At 34.3% G+C, this 14,653-nt stretch overlaps 2 protein-coding genes across 2 annotated transcripts; one reads left to right on the top strand and one right to left on the bottom strand.

The window, feature by feature from the left end:
• The first annotated feature begins 1,213 nt into the window (after positions 1-1,213).
• Positions 1,214-7,128, top strand: LOC110737783 (beta-galactosidase 14-like). Its single transcript, XM_021918135.1, has 19 exons — positions 1,214-1,495; positions 1,707-1,802; positions 2,017-2,129; positions 2,236-2,302; positions 2,424-2,516; positions 2,674-2,817; positions 2,915-3,009; positions 3,103-3,208; positions 3,358-3,442; positions 3,552-3,670; positions 3,835-3,996; positions 4,119-4,291; positions 4,483-4,592; positions 4,859-4,968; positions 5,081-5,188; positions 5,281-5,385; positions 5,525-5,670; positions 5,863-6,208; positions 6,455-7,128. Exons 1-19 carry the CDS (start codon positions 1,283-1,285, stop codon positions 6,575-6,577), a joined length of 2,514 nt encoding a protein of 837 aa, XP_021773827.1. The 5' UTR covers positions 1,214-1,282; the 3' UTR covers positions 6,578-7,128.
• Positions 7,129-8,134: 1,006 nt separating this feature from the next.
• LOC110737794 (beta-galactosidase 11-like) lies at positions 8,135-14,431 on the bottom strand. Its single transcript, XM_021918145.1, has 20 exons — positions 14,350-14,431; positions 14,010-14,212; positions 13,503-13,598; positions 13,247-13,359; positions 13,003-13,069; positions 12,821-12,913; positions 12,547-12,693; positions 12,242-12,336; positions 12,046-12,151; positions 11,823-11,907; positions 11,608-11,726; positions 11,256-11,417; positions 10,929-11,104; positions 10,719-10,828; positions 10,379-10,488; positions 9,998-10,105; positions 9,808-9,912; positions 9,397-9,542; positions 8,774-9,119; positions 8,135-8,525 (listed from the first exon to the last, which is right to left on the bottom strand). The coding sequence occupies exons 1-20, from the start codon at positions 14,372-14,374 to the stop codon at positions 8,397-8,399; spliced, it is 2,541 nt and encodes an 846-aa protein (XP_021773837.1). The 5' UTR covers positions 14,375-14,431; the 3' UTR covers positions 8,135-8,396.
• Positions 14,432-14,653: the final 222 nt, after the last annotated feature.

Consider the following 14,653-nt stretch of genomic DNA (forward strand, 5'->3'; position numbering starts at 1 on the left):
GGGCACTTTGACTAATGACTATACTAATACTAGATTACTAGTAATGTGCAACTGTGCAACACCAACGGTCCCATTGACCCCATAATAAATCACAAGCGCATAAGTCATAACAAGCTAAGGCTCAAGTAAAGACGTTAAAAAACTAATACAAGTATACAACCGACTCAAATTCAATCTATTTGAAAATACCCTATTCAAATTTAGACTCACATAAACACAATAATTTAACATGACTCAACTTTTAAATACACGCAACCTAACCTGATCAACCTTACTAAACCCGACCCGAGTACCTGATTTATAGAGACTTACAAGGCTACATTGTCAAGCACACTTCCACCAACATTTGAAGTTAGTTATGGAGTGATAGATTACTCTAAATAGCATGGATGAGCCATAATATGAATCACTTCATTAGCCTCTCTTAATACATGAGAAAATATACTTATAATTTTGTTTCATTTTTGTTAAGAATTTTGTAACAAATTAGCTACGGAGTAGTACTCTGTTAGTTTAAATTACTAGTTTCGTGCTCAATTTTACCTTTTCATGGTTTATTACTTAATCATTCACATAATTACTCACATAGTCACATTACATAGAACCATGACTCTAAGTAGCCAAATAAAACAACTTATTTAAGATTGCGGGTCTATTCTCTTCAGTTTAATTCCAGTTCAGTTCAGTTCCTAATTCTCTTCTCTCATAAACAATTCATTTAACCTTTATTCAATTCAACTTAATTTAGTAAAAAAGAACAGGCCCTAAGAGAATATAATTTTATGCAACTTTTACCTAGTAATTCATCACAAGTTCATAAAGAAGTAGAAGGGCTAAGAAAGTAGGTTGACATATTTGTAAATGTTGGACCAACAATAGATGCAACAAGATTTTTGTTTATTAACCCGTGAAGTTCTTATGGTATATGTTGTTCTTGTAAATTATTCATCCATAGATGCTTCCATACCAATTCAATGGTCAAAATTACCGTTCATCCTTGTAATACTAATTTTAGGGTGCATTATAATGAATTACATCCTTGTTTAACATTTACCAACCAATAAATTAAGGAAAGTAAAACTATATTTTCAAAATACAGCACTAAACCATCTATTTTCTCCCTTAATTTTCTCGTCAGAAAACACCAATACGAGCTTCGTTACGTTGTACATGATCAAATATTTTTTCTCCTCTTCCTAGCAAATAAGGGAGAGTAAGATTTCTATTATTCATCTTTCCCTTGTTCGTAGGAAGAACAGAAAAATTAGTGTTTAGGAAAATCATGGCAAAATGTAGTAAATACATGGTTATGTACATGCTAGCCGTTCTCTTCTTGTTTGTCACCGTAAGTTGTGATGAAGAGAATGTTGAAGATGATGTACCGAAACCAGGAACGCCTTCTAGCATTACCTTTGATGGGCGATCCTTGTTTATCAATGGAAAACGGGAGCTCATCTTCTCCGGATCAATCCATTACCCTCGTGTTCCTGTCGCGGTATGTATGAGACTTTTGTACTCTTTTTCATAACTAGGTCAATTTAATTAGCAAATATTTCCTTAATTATACTACCTCCATTACAGGTTATGTGCAACGATTTGACATAAAGCAGAGAGGGAAAAAGTTTAATCGTTGCACATAACCTGTAACGAAGATAGTATAATGCGTACTAATTAATGGCAATGTCACATTTTGGGGTTTAATGTAGTTGTGGGATAGCGTCCTTGACAAAGGTAAAGAGGGTGGCCTAAATGCAATCCAAACTTACGTCTTTTGGAACATTCACGAGCCAATTAAAGGACAGGTAACTCACTAACGTCATACGAAGTATGTCTTTTGACAATACAGTCATTACATTTGCACCCCAAATCACACATACTTAATATAATTCCATGCACCTTAGCTTTATACAACGAAGGTCATAATGTTTTCATTACAATGCACGACATGCTCATTTTTGGTCTAATGTATAACCAACGATCGATTTGGTAAAGTTTATTGTCATATCTTTCTTGCAGTACAATTTCACAGGCAATTATGATTTGGTGAAATTCATGAAACTAATACGTGAAAAGGGAATGTGGGCAGTTCTTAGGGTCGGACCATTCATCCAAGCTGAATGGAATCATGGGTAATAATACTCAAGTATAATTAAATTACCAATATTTTTACATAATTTAGTATTATTACTAAATAAATGCTAATTATCTTAATATGAAATTTTGGCCTTGTGACAGTGGACTTCCATATTGGTTAAGAGAGGAGCCTAATATCACATACCGAACCGATAATCCGGCATACAAGGTGATCAATCACAATAACACTGTTACTTATTATATACTAGTACATGATTTTTATCTTAATTAATTGGTATTATATTATGCAAAATAAAAACTAATTAATCTAGTGTATGTAATATATGCAGATGAATATGGAGAAATGGGTTACCCAAGTGGTTAACCTGATGAAGGACAACAACTTATTTGCTCCCCAAGGAGGTCCCATTATGATGGCTCAGGTATTAAAATTACCACAATGGTTAGTTAATATTCCCTTTGTACAATTTGTACGTATGAAATTAATTAGTTGATAACATGACAACTAAATTTAATTTGGTGGATGAGGTTGTTTGTATGAAATTTATTTTCCCATCACCCTTCTCGATCTTTGTGTAGATTGAGAACGAGTACGATCATATAAGATATGCCTTCGATGAAGCAGCAGAGAGATACATCAAATGGGCAGGACAAATGGCTGTTGGCCTCAAAACTGATGTACCATGGCTTATGTGCAAATCTAAAGATGCACCCGGCGAAGTGGTAACATATAGTAAATTTAGCTCACAAACTATTGAAAAAACAGCAGTTGGTATCTTGTTTAATTTGTGTACTTTGTATGTTTTTTTGGGCGAGGCAGATCAATGCATGTAATGGCAGGCATTGTGGAGATACATTCAAAGGTCCAAATACTCCTGGAAAGCCTTATTTGTGGACCGAGAATTGGACTGCTCAGTAAGAAGTTTTACCCTGTAAATGTATCAAAAATTAAAATAGCCTAGCTAACTTGATCTATACATGATTCACATACTCCGTGTTTGTTTACAGGTATAGAGTTTTCGGAGACGCACCTTCTCAAAGGGCGGCTGAAGATATCGCCTTTTCAGTGGCTCGTTGGTTCTCAAGAAATGGAAGCCATTTCAACTATTACATGGTACACATGTTGATCAATATTCTTATCACTATACTTGCATAGTGATAGGATACAATGTTTCATTTAAACCTTATACGGAATATCAATCTACTGGTTTATGAAATAATTTGCGACTTTATATACTAATTGTTTAGTTGTGGTATATGTAGTATCATGGTGGTACAAATTATGGAAGAACTGCTGCCTCCTTTGTCACCACTCGCTACTACGATGAAGCTCCAATTGATGAATTTGGTAATAAGCCTTGTTAATTTTTCCCCTGTTACGTAAATATATAGTGTATATAGTTCATCACATGATGATATATAATTTGGATTCTTTTTCTCTGAATGATGATTGTTAGGTCTAATAAGAGAGCCCAAATGGGGTCACTTGAAGGATTTGCACCAGGCTCTTGTGCTGGCCAAGAAGCCCATTCTTGAAGGAAAGCTTCGTATCAAAAAGAACGGTTTTGATTTTGAGGTATGTATAACCTAGAATAAAATTAAATGATAGTGTTAATTCCGTATGAATTTAGTTCGTTGTCACATTATCAATTCAAATAACTTAAACGTGTGATAATTTTTGGACTTAGAAGTTAACAAATCAATACGATTTCTAATAATCATGTATGTAATAATGGGCAGGCAAATTTCTATGAGAAGGGTGACCTTTGTGCTGCATTCCTATGGAACAACCACACACATGAAGTAAAAACGATGAAATTCAGAGGCAAAGAGCATGTAGTTCCACCCAAGTCCATTAGCATCCTACCAGATTGCAAGACTCTAGTCTATAATACCGACTATGTGAGTATTAACTTATAAATATCAAAACATACATATGGATGTTTATTTATCAGTTTATCAACCTCAATCTTTAATTTATGGTATATGAAACGAAAATCATTTTCTCTTAATTCGATAAACAGATGGTAGCTCAACATAGTGCAAGAGAATTTGTCAAGTCTGAGGTAGCGCATAGGAACCTTAGATGGGAGAAAACGACGGAGAGCATACCAAGAGATGGCGTCTTCTCAAGGGAACCTAAAGAACAATACTTTGTTACCAAAGATAAAAGTGACTATTTGTGGTACAGAACCAGGTAAAATATAATAAAAGCTACCAATGTTATATGTCCTCTCTAATTGATCGATGCACATAAAGACATAAGAGTATTGCTCTAGTTGTATGTCAACGTGACCATTACCTTACTTGTTTAATTGTACTAACACAATATTTTGTTTTGTGTGTGTGTGTGCGTGTGTTTTTTCCTCGCTCATTTCCACCTTTCAGTATAGATCTAGACAGTTCAGACTTGCCATTTAAAAAGTCCCTTCGACCAGTTTTGCAAGTGCTCAGTCTTGGCCACGCTTTGGTCGCCTATGTCAACGGAGAATTTGTTGGTATGCTTTATGGAAACTGCATGATTTTGTTTCTTAATTTACCACCATATACATGTTTTAAAACTTATTTCAATCAATATTCTCTAATCTTGACACACTAGATGCTACTAATATTACACATTAAAAAAAAAAAAAAAAAAAACGCGAATTGGTACGGTGCAAAAAGTGTAGTCAATAAGTTAACAAGAACAATGTACTTCAATAATTTGACATGCAAATTAATTTGTCCTTTAATAAACCTCACACTTCTATTTTCATTTTTCTAGGAACTGGGCATGGAGTAAAGCGAGAATACAACTTCCCATTTTCAGTAGCCATAAGATTGAAGGAAGGATTAAACAATATTTCAATTTTGGGATGCACAGTTGGAATGCCGGTAATTAAGTACAAAACACACTTGAATTTTCATTCTTACTTCTAATTTAATTTTTGATATAGCATGTATGTCAACTGATCATAATGCATGAATACACTTAAATCTTATGAAGGATAGTGGAAGCTATATGGAACGTAGGTTTACTGGGATCAGATCAGTAGAGCTCTTAGGTCTCGGTACCGGAAACCTTGATATCTCCTTCAATGGCTGGCATCACACGGTAAACTAAAGTCGTACAAAGAAATTAAATTTTATTTTTAATTAAGTATTTAGACTAACAACTTTTATAATGTAATGTATGGTTCAATCTAGGTTGGTTTGGAAGGAGAGAGGCTCCAGTACTTCACTGACGAAGGAGTATCAAGGGCTAAATGGACCCCTGCTTCAGGTGTTGGTGAACCTCTTACTTGGTATAAGGTACGACTCGTACGAGTTATATATAACTACGTACCATGATTACTTCCCGAGTTTATTGTTACATTAGTAGTTCAAAATTGTACGTATATTATTCAATCTTTTTTATTGAAGGATAACTAACTTGAGCGACTATTTTTAGGCCTACTTTGATGCACCAGAGGGAGATGAACCATTAACTATTAGACTACAAAACATGACCAAAGGTATCGCTTGGATAAATGGCCAAAGTATCGGGCGTTTCTGGTCATCTTACCTTACGGTCATGCAAAGCCCTTCTCAAAACGAGTAAGTGATATTTGTCATACAAAAATTTGATAATTATTCTACCACTTTAACCATCAACTTCACGATTGGTTTTATACTCTGTCAGTAAACCTTTATATTTAACAATTAATTGTATATGTTAGTGTAGTGTCAAAAAAGTTCACTATTAAATAAAACATTATTGAATTAAGATTGAGAAAAACAATGTTGTAGGTACCACATCCCAAGATCGTTCCTAAGGCCTAAGGACAACTTGTTGGTGATCTTCGACGAGGCTGGAGGAAACATTGACACAGTTCAAATCGAAACAGTGAATAGGGATAGTGTTTGCAGCTTCATAGAGGAAGATTGGCCAGCCGACGTGTGGTCTTGGAAGAGAAATGGGAACGAAATTGTGCCAGCAGGCGATACCCCTCAACTTAAGGCCTCCCTCAAGTGCCCTAAGGACAAAGTCATCAATCGCGTTGAGTTTGCTAGTTTTGGCAACCCTAAAGGTGTTTGTGGCTACTTCCTTCTTGGTGATTGCAACTCTCCCAATACCGTTAAAGTCGTTGAACAGGTGACTATAATCATTTATACAAATTATATATAGTCTCATTAGTGATCATATTAATAGTGACTGTGTGGGCGTGTGGTATGTACATATTTACTAATTTAGTCATATAGTCCCTATGTCATTTAATGTCCGAAACCCTTAAATGCTTAAGAGTCGAGTTACTATGGCCCTAATAGCATAATCGATTGTTCATACATAATACGGAGTAATATATATATAGTGACACATTTTAATTGTTTTTATGAGCAGAATTGTTTGGGAAAAGAGAGTTGCACGATACCAATAAATGAGACAACGTTCGACAAGGAGGCATGCCCAAACGTAGCAAAGAAGACATTTGCCGTGCAAGTGAAATGTGGACGTAGAGGATAGAAGCCTTGCATGTTGATTTTTATATATGGGTGTGGTATATGATTGTCATTGTAATTTTTTTCACCCTCTTTTTGATATACAGTAGATATTTGTATTATATAATGTACTGTATTTATTAGATAGGAATTGAAATTTCAGAAGCCATTAGAATCCAACTCAAAAGCAGAGCTTTGCATGTCTTACAATCAATTCCTATCATCATCTAGCCATATGATATATCTACTTATCTAGTGAATTGGTACTCGTATCCATTACGGAGTAAAAAGTAAAGGAAAGAATTGAGTGCAATCCGACTTGATTGGTTGTACCCGGTACGTCACTAAAAATGACTTAAACTCATACCATGAGATACATTTAATACTATGTAAAAAAGTCATACGTACAAGCAAGCTAGAAGACGAATAGTGGCATTAGTGGTGTGGTAACGAATTATTTTATTTATTTTTTAGTTAGTTCTAGACTTTTAGATAACGTTATACTAGCTAACTAGTACAAAGACTACAAACCCATACCAAGATATATACTTTTACCAATTATAATTTCAAAATAAAAAATTTAAAAAAAAAATATTGACATGTTTTTCAACAACAATCATTCAAATTAAACAAGTTGGATATTCACAATCTAATTAGTTTTATGTAATTTAATTTTTAAGAGATGAAAAATGAGAAGATATATTGATGATGTTGTAATAATAATGTAATTTTAATTAATTTCATGATATTAATTAGGAGGTTGCCTAAGTAGGCTAAGGATTTTTTTTTTTTTTTTTTTGGGTGGTTGGGGGGGGGGGGGGGGGGCGCAGTAGGAGGTTGCTTAATGCTTAACCATTATTGATCAACTATCATTTTCATTTTTACGGTCAAATGAATTTTATAAACTCTAATCGTAATTTGTTAATACGAGTAGTATATAAGAGAAATCATAGCTAAGTGAAATTTTGTTAGAAGTGTGTTAAGGTGCATTCAATTCTCTTGAATTTCACTATTCTAAAAATATTTAGCTTAACTCAACCTAATAAATTTAAACTTATTAGAACTTATCTGAATTTATAAGCAAGAACTTTATGGACCTTATTGGCTTATTAGAACTTATTTAGTTGTAATATGTAAAATGACGAATAGCATAACTATTTGGCAACGGATGTAGTATTATTAGCTCCAACCAATGAAGTATATAGCCATCAGTTCATTATTAGATTAGTCATGCACTCATGATGAATCAAAACAAAAGAACCATTATTTTTTACTTCAAATCTCAAAAGAAGATTCTAATAAACAAGTGTCAAATCTCAAATGTGTTTGAGGGCATAACATTGATCAAGATTTGTGAAGAGAACGATATAATACCACTTTTATCCTCTAATAAATAATGAATTGAAGGATGAAAGAGCCCAATGTTCGTTTCGTCTATGTCACAAATGTATTTGAAACAAACTTGAATGTTAATATGTAAAAGATAACAACATTAAGATTATTCTTTTAAAAGATGAAAGTGAAAGAAACTAACATAATTAATCAGGAAGTACTTCGTATAAAGATATGATAGATGCTTAAATAATAGGATGCACTTTTGCATTTTTTTCAAATGATGAGAATCAAGTAGGAGAGTATTAATAATGTAATACAAGGTACATGAGAATAAGAATGTTTCGAAAACAAAAGTTTGTACAATCGTATTTTTGAACAATCTAAAATATATCTCATCTCACTGCTTGATGCCTACTTACTTCGTACATAGAAATAACAAAGAAAGAACTAAACATTTTAAACCAAAAATAAAGAAAGGAAATTTTCTTCAGAATAAGGCCTATAAGTTTTCATTCCTTGGGGCTGCACCTCACTTGTACGGCCAACACTTTGGTTGTTTCCTTAGGACAATTGTTATTGCCTTTGTCGAATAGGTTTCTATCAACTGGAATCGTGCAACTATCCTTTCCCAAACAATGCTGCTCGTAACAAAATAAACAAGAGTATAAATTATTGTTTTGGTTATAAAACAATCATTAAGCTACGGGTTGAATTGGCACCCAAACAATATACTACCTCCGTTAACTATTATGTGTAACAAAGAGGTATTATTTGTGAGATATAAAATATTCCTTTGTTGCACATAATAATTAACGGAGGTAGTAATTATCATGCATTGTTGTTAATATAAACGTAACACAAAAATAAGGTGTTAAAAAATGCTTGCCTGCTCGACAATCTTTTGGGAGTGTGGAGAGTTGCAAGTGCCAAGGATGAAGAAGCCACAAACACCATAAGGGTTGCCAAAGCTAGCAAACTCGACGTGACTGATGACTTTGTTGTTAGGGCATCTGAGTGATGCCTTCAGCTTTGGGTCATCAACCGCGGCAATTATGTCATGGGCATCCCTTTTCCATGATGTTACGCTTGGTGGCATGTTTTCGGATATGTAGCTACAAATCACATCACGGTGTACTGTCTCAATTTGGACTGTGTCTATGTTCCCTCCTGCCTCGTCGAAGATCACCAAGAAGTTGTCCTTAGGCTTAAGGTATGATCTTGGAATGCGGTACCTGTAACATTTTTTTTGCATTTTTAATCATTAAATCGCGTTGCATGTACATACTTTATTGGTAACAATAACTTGTATATAAACTTAATTTTGATGTGTAACTTTGTTGGATTGATGTTATAGTGCATATTATAATATTAACCTATAAAGATTATCTTATATATTCATGGATAGTCAAAACTAAAAGAATATACTTTCTAGACTCTTGGAGATCATGAAATAAAATTGAATTAATTGAAAAGGGATAAAGAGTACTACACTTGTTTCTTAAAACTTACTCGCTTTGAGAAGGTGTGTCCCGTATGGTGAGGAAGGTCGACCAGTAACGTCCTATGCTTCTTCCATTGACCCAAATCACTCCTTTAGTCATATTCTCCATTCTGATAGCTACTGGATCATTTCCCTCTGGGGCATCAAAGTGTGTCTACAAACAAGTTTAGCTTGCTCGTTATTATATCCAACAATTATATTACGGATTTTTAATATTGTCATAGACTAATTAATCCAAAAAACCAATTGTGTTGTGATTTTTTGTTCATCCTATGCAAAGAATCGCATTTATCTAAATCGTCTATCCCACTTTATGTGTAACACTTTATACATGTGACAGTGTGTATGGCACTTTTTGACAAGATTAAAGATTTTGGTACTGAATTTTTAGTCAAGGTAAACAAAAAATATAATTTTACCTTATACCAAGTAAGTAATTCACCAGGTCCCTTTGCAGGTGTCCAATGTGCCTTACTAGCTCCTTCCTCAGTGAAGTACTGAAGCTTCTCTCCATGCAAACCAACCTACATGATGCATTATATAATTAAAATTTCTATTCAACATTTAACAAAATCAGTACAAATTATATACGTAACGAGTCGTTTATACCGTGTGATGCCAACCATTGGAAGAAAGATCAAGTTCTCCAGTACCTAAACCTTGGATTTCAAGGAATTTTAGCCCTGTCCATCTTCTCTCCATATAGCTTCCACTATCCTTCATACCAATAGATTAATAGAGTTTGATTAATATATATTTATTTTGTCTATATTATATTCGAGTTTGTAACACATTTATACAAGAAACGGTTCATTTAGTTAATTACATTGGTACGTACTTAGGCTATAAATAAGCGAATTGTAGTTAGTTTTGGGTTAGGGGAAGTTAGATAATTACGGACATTTCACCCACTATTAGTTGCCGTAATTTTAAGCAATAATTAGCCTGACTCTTTATACAACTACATAATTAGCCACAGTATGCTCTTACCGGCATTCCCATTGTGTTGCTCAAAATTGATATATTGTTGACACCTTCTGTCAAATGTACAGGTGCTTGGAAAGTGAAAGCAGGAGCTCTATGGAATCCGTGGCTTGATCCTTCGAAAGGAAAAACAAAGATTACGAGCAAGAAACAATGAACAAATAGCTCTTTTATTAGTAGGTCTCGTATACAACCATTGTGTATAACAAAAGTCAATCTTTGTTGAAGTTGACTTTTATGTGATTGGGGGTGATTGTATACAAGTACACTCGACCTATTAATTGTACATAATTTCTGCCCGAGTTTATTTATTTTAATAAAAAAAAACTAAAGGCTAATACCATACCTATGTATTTTCCATTGACAAAGGCTTGCAAGGAGTGACCAAGATGGTAAAGTTGTAAGACTGGTTGGAAGGACTTTCTAAAAGGCAAGTCAACATTGTCCAATTCTACACTGAAATTCAAAGTTTCATTTATTATTTAACCTTCATTAGTAATGAAGAATTCAAAGTAATACATTTGTTAAAATTAATTAAGCAACATTATTATGTTACCTTGTTCTGTACCACAAATAGTCTGTTTTGTCCTCTGCAGTATGAAACTGTTCCATTGGAGCCCTTGAGTAGACATCAGATTTAGGTGAGATGATTTCATTAGTCTTCTCCCATTTCAAATCCTTGTTAGCTTTCTCGGATCTAACAAACTCCCTTGAACTATGTTGCGCGATCATCTGTTTTTCAGATTAAATGTCAGGAGTGTATGTATGTTAGCATCAAAAGAATTGATGCAGAATAATATATTAATCAAGCTAGTACTCTGATCTTCCTAGTGACAATTTACTTGATTTGGACCGATTGATTATGCAATTAGGAAACACTTACAGAGTCTGTATTGAGCACAACAGTCTTGCAATCAGGCAAGATACTGATGGACTTTGGTGGAAGGGTGTGCTCTTTGCCTCTGAATTTCACAGTTTCTGATGTATGAGTACGGTTATTCCACAGGAAAGCTGCGCAAAGGTTGTTCTTCTCGTAGTAACGTGCCTGATCATTGCATAAATTTATAGGTAATTAGCTAACATGTCATGTGTAACATGAATTGTCACATTTATAATTGTTGAAAACATAAATTTGCATCCCACACTTGGTGTTTATGTTCAATCTTTCTCGCATCTGTTATAACATAAACCTATCGCTCTTATGACTCTTATGGTCTATCTTTCATATAGCTTACCTCCAAATTTGGGCCGAATATCTCAATACCATATCTCCCATTGACTACAGCCTTCTTGCTCAACATTAAAGCACGGTGTAGATCCCTCAAGTGTCCCCATTTGGGTTCCCTTATTAAGCCTGACAGTAAGTAAAGCATAGCAATCAGCAATCAGTAGTCATCCTTTATAATTACACTAGGAATACCTCTAAGCTCAACAAGAGTAAAGGGCTCACCAAATTCATCAAGGGGAGCTTCATCATAGTAGCGAGTGGTGGTAAAGGCTGCAGCAGTCCTTCCATAGTTTGTGCCACCATGATACTGCAGCAACAACAAATATATACATAGAGAATTAAGGGAAGAGCGAATAGAAGTAAAATCAGGCCTTTTTCTCAAGATTCAAACCATTCAATGCAAGGATTTTTATTTTCTTCTTTAACTATGATTGGTGTTTAATACCATGTAATAGTTAGAATGGCTTCCATTTTTGGAGAACCAGCGCGCAACAGCAAAAGCAGTATCCTCAGCTGACCTTTGAGAAGGTACATCTCCAAAAACTCTGAACCTGTATTTACAGAAGGAAGGAAACTTTGTTTACCATATGATCAAATGATAGACAATTAGTAATGATAGAGTAATAGTATCAACTACTTACTGAGCAGTCCAGTTCTCAGTCCACAAAGACGGCTTGTGAGGTGCATTAGGACCTTCAAATGTTTCTCCACAATGTCTACCATTGCAAGCATTGATCTATCCACCAAATAAAGAAATATTGTATTAGACTGTTGCAAGACTTGCAACAAGTTAAGGTGATCTGAGGCAGGGCGCGGCTTTTTCCTTTTGAACATTTTGAGATAAATTAATGTGAAACGACCTCATCTAAGACATACTCTTAGCTTAAACTGCTAAAAAAAATTACAAAAGAGGCACTAAAAGGGAAAAAGAGAACAATCAAAGTACCACTTCGCCAGGGGCATCTTTTTGCTCACACATGATCCATGGTACACCAGTTTTCAGACCAAGAGCCATGGTTCCTGCCCAATTAATATACCTCTCTGCAGCGCCGTCCCTGAATGCTCCTCTAACGTGATCATACTCGTTCTCAATCTGAGCAAATGCGACTAGGAAGGTTAGACTAGGTCTACATGTAACATCAACGCGTTGATATTGTAATTTTGTTAAATACATTATCCTAATTGTGTTACTAGCTACAACATTTCTAGTAGATGGTCACCTGAGATAATATAATAGGACCTCCTTGTGAGGCATATAAATCGTTATCCTTCATCAATGATACAATCTTCGTGACCCATCTCTCTGTATTCATCTGCATAAAAATACATATAAAATGTCGTAAGACACTTGAAAGCATATTCCTACGTTCTTATAATTGATCGTAAAGTTATGGTTAATTACCTTGAATATTGGATTATCAGTTCGATATGTGATGTTAGGCTCCTTTCTTAACCAAAATGGGTATCCTCTGCCATAGGATCACATCATAGGAGGGGTGTAAGAATAAATTGTGATTAAGTATGAATAAGTATTGCTGTTTTTAGGAACATTTTATGATCCTATGAATTTCGTTGTCAAAATGATACGAGTAATAATTATAAAGTTGAATTTCATATTATAGTAAGATGGTATTCCTATTAATTACCCGTTATTCCATTCACCTTGAATGAATGGCCCGACTCGTAGTGTTGCCCACATGCCTCTCTCAGCAACCAGTTTAATGAACCTTACAATATCATTTTGGCCTGTAAAATTGAACTGCAAAAGCAATGCATATGGTTAATCACTTAAGAATTGATTGATTTTCACATATTCAAATATATAAACTCGGTCTTTTATGAGAGAAACGTTGAAAACCTTGCTCTCTAAAATCAACACTTAAATTTTCGAATGTTAATTACCTCCCCCTTGACAGGCTCATGTACGTTCCAAAAGACGTAAGTTTGGATCACATTTAGGCCCCCTTCTTTGCATTTGTCAAGGACATCTTCCCATTCCTAATTTACCAAAAAGAAAAGAACATTAGCCACTACCATATTGTTTCATAAGAATTGTGTTTATTAACAATGTCTAATATTAGTAAGTATATTGACTTAGGAAAATATACATCATAGCTACTTCTTGACTTTTAGTGTGATATGTTTTCCTAGGAAAATCAAGATTAGGTCATCAATATGAATATGAATCTAAGATTATTCTTCCAACAAGCAAAAACCTTAACATGGTATCAAAGCCATTCAATAAATATTTCGAATTGAATCTATACACTTGCAAGGTCGAGAGTCACGAACAAGGCCTAAACATATCCAACACAATTTTCACATAAAAGATGTGATTTTCATGCATGATCCGAATTCATTAGAATTTGTTGTAAGAAAACACTAGATCAAGTTTTCATTTGTATGTACCTCAACCGGGACACGAGGATAATGTACTGATCCAGAGAAGAGGAGCTCCCTATTGCCATGAATTATCAAGGATCGTGAATCATACGTAACATTAAATTCATTTTTTTCCTTGTCCTTCTTACAGTGCACCGTGACCAAAAACAAAAGGCCTATGATAAGTACATATTTATAACATTCCGTCATGATTGGCCTTTTCCTCGTACCTTAAAATTAAACGAACAAAGCAATTAGATTGAAAGTAGGAAAAAGAATACATGGATGTCCAAAATATTTCGAGTAGTAACGTTTTTTCTAGATAAGATCTAGAAGATAAAAAATCGAAAATTTCATTCAAACTTACCCTGTGTAGGAAACACCAAAACCATCAAATGATTGATATTGGTTCTTAAATATTTGTTATCTGTCCAAACATCATTTTGATCCTCTTTTTTCTCTCTTCTTTGCAATATATCCTATTTATAGTTAGATCAACAGACAAAATTTTGGTCTAATTAAAGGCTTTTTGACTTGTTCTTTTTATCATGCATTGCATCTAGAAACATTGTAAAACATACTACCTATATATAGTAGTTATATTAACATTGTAACTAATAGTCATGTATGCAGAACTTGAATGGCAAATAAATTGGACTCGTAGTGTCGAA

The sequence above is a fragment of the Chenopodium quinoa genome, unplaced genomic scaffold, assembly GCF_001683475.1.
Source record: "Chenopodium quinoa cultivar QQ74 unplaced genomic scaffold, ASM168347v1, whole genome shotgun sequence".
NCBI classification, from domain to species: Eukaryota; Viridiplantae; Streptophyta; class Magnoliopsida; order Caryophyllales; family Amaranthaceae; genus Chenopodium; species Chenopodium quinoa.